The sequence below is a fragment of the Corylus avellana genome, chromosome ca3 (assembly GCF_901000735.1).
Source record: "Corylus avellana chromosome ca3, CavTom2PMs-1.0".
In the NCBI taxonomy this organism is placed as follows: Eukaryota; Viridiplantae; Streptophyta; class Magnoliopsida; order Fagales; family Betulaceae; genus Corylus; species Corylus avellana.
Window position 1 is genome coordinate 16,214,166 of NC_081543.1, and position 5,987 is coordinate 16,220,152.

At 40.4% G+C, this 5,987-nt stretch overlaps 1 protein-coding gene across 1 annotated transcript; it reads right to left on the bottom strand.

Moving 5' to 3' along the window:
• Positions 1–656: 656 nt before the first annotated feature.
• Positions 657–5,525, bottom strand: LOC132174204 (ankyrin repeat-containing protein BDA1-like). Its single transcript, XM_059585895.1, has 2 exons — positions 5,148–5,525; positions 657–779 (listed from the first exon to the last, which is right to left on the bottom strand). Exons 1-2 carry the CDS (start codon positions 5,523–5,525, stop codon positions 657–659), a joined length of 501 nt encoding a protein of 166 aa, XP_059441878.1.
• Positions 5,526–5,987: the final 462 nt, after the last annotated feature.

Consider the following 5,987-nt stretch of genomic DNA (forward strand, 5'->3'; position numbering starts at 1 on the left):
ACTCATGATTTCTTTGACAAACTGGATGTTCCCTGCAAATGCAGCAATGTGTAAAGGAATCTCAACAAAAGGAATGTTATCCATTCTGTCCAAAACTTTTGCATCCATCTGTATCAATTCGTACAATGCATCAATGCTTCCTTGTTTAGCCGCATCCCTCAAATCAGCGGCATTCTCCATATTCTAATCAATTCAGAGAAGAGTAATCATCAGGCAATCAAAGGAAACGTGTTAAGCAGTAAATGTTGAAACTGTGGACTAATATTGCAACTGCTATGAATGGAGTTGTTCGTTAATTACTGGGCAAATAAAAAAATTAGCCCATCCTTTTATAGGATTGGCTAAGTCAATAGTGATAAAGCTGAGACAAAAAGAATAAATTAATTAATATTTTAATATAAAAATTATAAATTTAATCATTTAATCCCTTAAAAATGTGAATATTATAGTTTATTTTGCCAAACTCCTCGAAGGAGCTGAGTGTCATTTGGTAGCTTGGTGGTTATTACTAGCCGTACAAGTTTACATGCAACAACCACCAACAACACATTTGTCATATTATTTTTTTATGAAGCACAAATATCCTAACTTTGTACAAAATAAGACAAGAGATATGAGGTAAACTTCATGAGATCTAACCCTTGGAAGAGAAGAAGCTAACATATCCTGATCTCATTGTTGTCGATCTGTGTTTGCCCTTCTAAGATGTCCAAAGCTGTAAAACCCGCTAAATTCGTAGCGTTGGTATCAACTCTAGCATTCAATAACCATCTCAAGACCTGTATGATATAGTAATGCACAATTAATCATACCATCACTTTAAATAGTTTACAAATAGACAAAACAAATGTTAAAAATTAATGAAATTAAAAAAGGAGAGAGATAACATAAAATATCACTATCAAAGCTGAAGTGAAGTCATTTAAAGCATGTTCCTGAAATTGAATCCTTAGTATCATTTCGATAGACCCCAAAAATGCCCACTCAATTAAATTCCCTTATTAGAAACAATGAGCGAAGAGAACTTGCCTGAGGTTGATTGTTGGATACTGCAATATGCAACAAAGTGTAACCTTCCTCATTCTTCCAATCAGCAATTTATTTTCCCACAATGAAGAGGCATCTTCCAACGTGGTCTGCTGAAGCCACCTTATAAGGAACTCAAAAGCATCTAGCTTGTTGTTGTTATGAAATTAATCATATTTCCCAAGACCCGTGAGATGCGAAAAATAAGAAGAATGCGGAATAACAAAGATAAGCAATCATACACGACACAAAGATTTAAGTGGTTCGGCTTAACATGCCTACATCCACTGACGGAGACGACCCGGAGAAAATTCACTATCAAAAGATGAGTACAAGAGAGTAACAGGGTGAGAGAACCACTCAAACCCAAAGCCCCTTTTACACCCAATTCTCACTTTACCCAAAGGAGAATAACAACAAAAAGAAAAAAAAAAAAAAAACTCTCTTTCTTGGTGCTCTCACCTTTTCTTTCTCTCAATTGTTTTTGGCACACACAAATTCACCTTGTGCTTTGTTCCTTATATAGAAGCTTAACTCTCATTTTACATGTTGGTCTAGGACTTCTACTATAAGTCAAACAAGGAGTCCAATTACACATAGGAGAAGGACTCCAAAACCCACATGTAAAAGGAGCAAACCGGTTGAACCAAAAAACCTCTCCTACTTGAAGAAGGAGACAAAACATTGGGTCCCACCATGACTTTTAATTCAAGTCATACTTAACAATCTCCACCTTGACTTGAATCCCATCAAGTCTACCAAAACGTGTCTCCTCCGGTTGTCTCCGCCTCAGCCCTTAAGGGCAATCACACTCCACAAGTGTCCCTCAAGTCCAAGCGCCTCTTGAACTTGAGCATAGGACCTGATTTAGACATTACACCATGCCTCCCTATCTGTCCCGTCGACCATACAGCTTTTTCCGATGACTCTTTCTTCTTGTAGACCCATCTGCACCCTTTAGTCTTCTTTCCCTTGGGTAATTCTGCGGATTCCCAAGCTTTACCACTTCGTAGTGACTCAACCTCATTTAGCGTACCATCCTGAACAGATGATGAATCTCCACTACTAGCTGTCAGAGCAAAAGAAACCATATTCTCAAAGCCATGCCTCTTTGTTGCTTTTCGATCACGTTTCTCTTTGCCTCTTGCTAAAGAGTAAGACTCTTCCCGGTGCTGTAAGTCTCTTGAAGATTCTCTGTCATCACATTCATCCATGAGTGAACACTACTCATCAAGCTCCACCTCCACGAATTGTTTCTCTTTCTGCACTGTACTTTCAGAAAGCTCATCTAAGTTAACAAACTTAGACTTCTTCGGTTCATGCTCTGTAACTTCAGGATCTGCACTTGACCCATCCTTGTACATAGCACATTCATTAAAAGTCACATTCCGACTTCTAATGATCTTCCGATTTTGATCATCCCAAAATCGATAACCGAAGGCCTCATCTCCATATCCAATGAAGAAACACTTACTAGATTTACCATCTAGTTTACTCATAGCATCAGACTCAACATGGACATACGAAACACAACCAAAAACTTTCAGATGTGAAAGATTTACCTCTTTTTCACTCCAGACTTCTTCCGGTAGTCTATGGCTCAGGGGAACGGAAGACCCCCTATTTATCAGGTATGCAGCAGTGCTAACTGCATCAGCCCAGAAAGTCTTTGGTATCCCAGCATGCAACATCATACTCATAGCACGCTCATTGAGGGTCATGTTCATGCGCTCAGCCACGCCATTCTGCTGTGGTGTTCCCGGGATAGTTTTCTTCATTCTAATCCCATTCACTGCTCAAAACTGTTTAAACCCCCTATCTTCGTATTCTCCTCCATTGTCTGATCTCAAACACTTGAGCTTCATGCCCGTTTCAGTCTCAACCATGGCCTTCCATTTCTTAAAAGTCTTAAATACATCAGATTTACTTTTCAAGAAATAAACCCATACCTTCCTGCTTGAGTCATCAATAAATGTGATGTAATACCACGAGCCCCCAAGAGATGCCACTGGTGCGGGACCCCACAAATCCGTGTGTACCAGCTCCAACTTTCTAAGCTTAGGTGCTTTGCCAACTTCCGAGAAACTCACCTTCTTCTGCTTCCCTAGGATGCAGCCTTCACACAAATCAGACTCAATTGACTTCAACTCCAGTAGTTTCCCGTTTGACATAAGTACCTTCATCTCTTTCTCGCTCATGTGCCCAAGCCTTAGGTGCCATAGTTTTGAGTCAGCAGTCGTATCTACAACATCATCTGTATCCTTGATGTTCGTGGTCATATAGAGAGTATCCGTCTTATGACCACGAGCCAAAATCCTAGCTCCCTTGTTGACCTTCCACTTTTCACCGTGGAAATGAATTGAATGCCCTTCCTCATCAAGCTGTCCCACTGAAATAAGATTCTTCTTCAGCTCCGGAACATGCCTGACTTTCTATACCTTCCATACCGAGTCACTGTGAACTCTAATGCGAACATCGCCTAGGCCCACAACATCCAGCGCCGTTCCGTCAGCCAAATACACCTTCCCGAAATCTCCACCAACATAGTTCTCGAGAATTTTGCGGATAGCTGTCGTATGAAAAGATACTCCTGAGTCTAAGACCCAAGAATCAAGGGGACTGTCAATAGAGAGAAGTAGGGCATCATATACTTCTTCTGTCACTACGTTTGCATAATCATTCTCAGTCTCCTTCCGCAGCTCCTTGCAATTCTTCTTGTAGTGGCCAGTCTTGCCACAGTTCCAACACTCAGGTTGTCGGCCGAATCTGAATTTGCTTCTCCCTTTTCTGAAATTTGATCTGCCTTGACCAGAGTTTCTATCTTGTCCTCTGCCCCGAGTCTCGAGGTTTAAAGCAGCACCAGAACAAGAGGCTTCGCCTGCATCTCTTCTGCGAACCTTTTCACTGAGAATCAAATCCCTGACGTCTTCATAGCTCAGTTTACTCTTTCCTACAGAGTTACTCACAGCCATCCTCACTGCTTCCCAGCTATTTGGCAAAGATGCCAAGACGATCAACGCGCAAACCTCATCATCAAAATTAATTTCCATCGAGGACAATTGATTTGTGATGGTGTTGAACTCATTGAAATGATGTGCCACCGAAGCTCCTTCCGCCATCTTTAGGTTGAACAATTTATTCCTCAGATGCACCTTGTTGTTAGCCGACGGCTTCTCATACATGCTTGACAAAGCCGCCATTAGACCTCTGTGGTCTTCTCCTTTACAAAGTTGTGTGCAACTGATTTTGACAGTGATAACCTGATAACTGCTAGGGCTTTACGATCAAGCAGAGCCCACTTGCTATCATCCATGTCGTCAGGTTGTTCTTTCAAAAGAGATTGATGAAGATCTTTCCCATAAAGAATATCTTCAATCTGTACCTTCCAATACCCAAAATCTTTGCCGTCGAACTTCTCGATTCCCATCTTTCCTTCTTCACTTGCCATCGCTCCCACTCGAACCAACAGCTCTGATACTAGTTGTTAGGAAATTAATCCTATTTCCCAAGACCCGTGAGATGCGAAAAATAAGAAGAATGCGGAATAACAAAGATAAGCAATCACACACGACACAAAGATTTAAGTGGTTCGGCTTAACATGCCTACATTTACTGGCGGAGACGACCCAGAGAAAATTCACTATCAAAAGATGAGTACAAGAGAGTAACAGGGTGAGAGAACCACTCAAACCCAAAGCCCCTTTTACACCCAATTCTCACTTTACCCAAAGGAGAATAACAACAAAAAGAAAAAAAAAAAAAAAACTCTCTCTTTCTTGGTGCTCTCACCTTTTCTTTCTCTCAATTGTTTTTGGCACACACAAATTCACCTTGTGCTTTGTTCCTTATATAGAAGCTTAACTCTCATTTTACATGTTGGTCTAGGACTTCTACTATAAGTCAAACAAGGAGTCCAATTACACATAGGAGAAGGACTCCAAAACCCACATGTAAAAGGAGCAAACCGGTTGAACCAAAAAACCTCTCCTACTTGAAGAAGGAGACAAAACATTGGGTCCCATCATGACTTTTAATTCAAGTCATACTTAACAGTTATTCAGGGCAAAATGAAGAGTAGTCTCTCCTCGAATTGTTACATCTTTAATAGACATGGGACAGACTTTTTGAAATTCGCCCAAAAGATAGAGGTTTCCTGTTTGAGCTACATGATGCAAAGGAGTTGCACCCTCCTTTCCTTGGACACGAACAAGGTCTTTATCAGCATCAAGTAGCCAGCACACCACATGGGTTTGGTTATTTTGCAAAGCGAGGTGCATCGGGGAGAAGCTATCTTGATTAAGCTTCCAAGCAAGTGACGGCTTTAACCTCACGATCTCCATGGCAAACTGAGTATGTCCAGCAGATGCAGCTATATGTAAAGGAGTCTCAACAAATGGAATTTTATCGATTGTGTCCAAAGTATATGGGTCTCCCCGTACCAATGAGTGCAAGGCATCAATGCTTCCTTCCTGAGCAGCATCTCTCAAACTCTGATCCATTAGAATTCAAAGAAGAGTGACAGGCAGCAAATCAAAGGAAAGAAAATGTGTTTAGCAGTAAAATGTTGACACTGACTACTAATTAACGCAGCTACTATGAAGAGAGAGATAAGGAGAGTTATCAAGGGCAAAGACGAAGATTAGCTCGTTCTTTTTTTATAGGAATGGTTGAGTGAACGGTGATGACTGATGAATCTGATTATACACTAAGATGGATATATATAGGGTCCATAGGGATTAGTAACTCTATTGACGTTACTGCTCCAAGATATTTGTTTTTGTTTATTGCTCCATACGTTACTGCTCCAAGATATTTGTTTTTGACATTATGTTGAGTAGTTAATTGAATTTAATGTTATCTCTTTGTAACAGTTGTTGTAGGATTCAATATCTCTTTGTAACAGTCATTATCTCTTTGTAATTGTACATTTAATTTGCCATTATCTCTTTGTAACAGCCGTA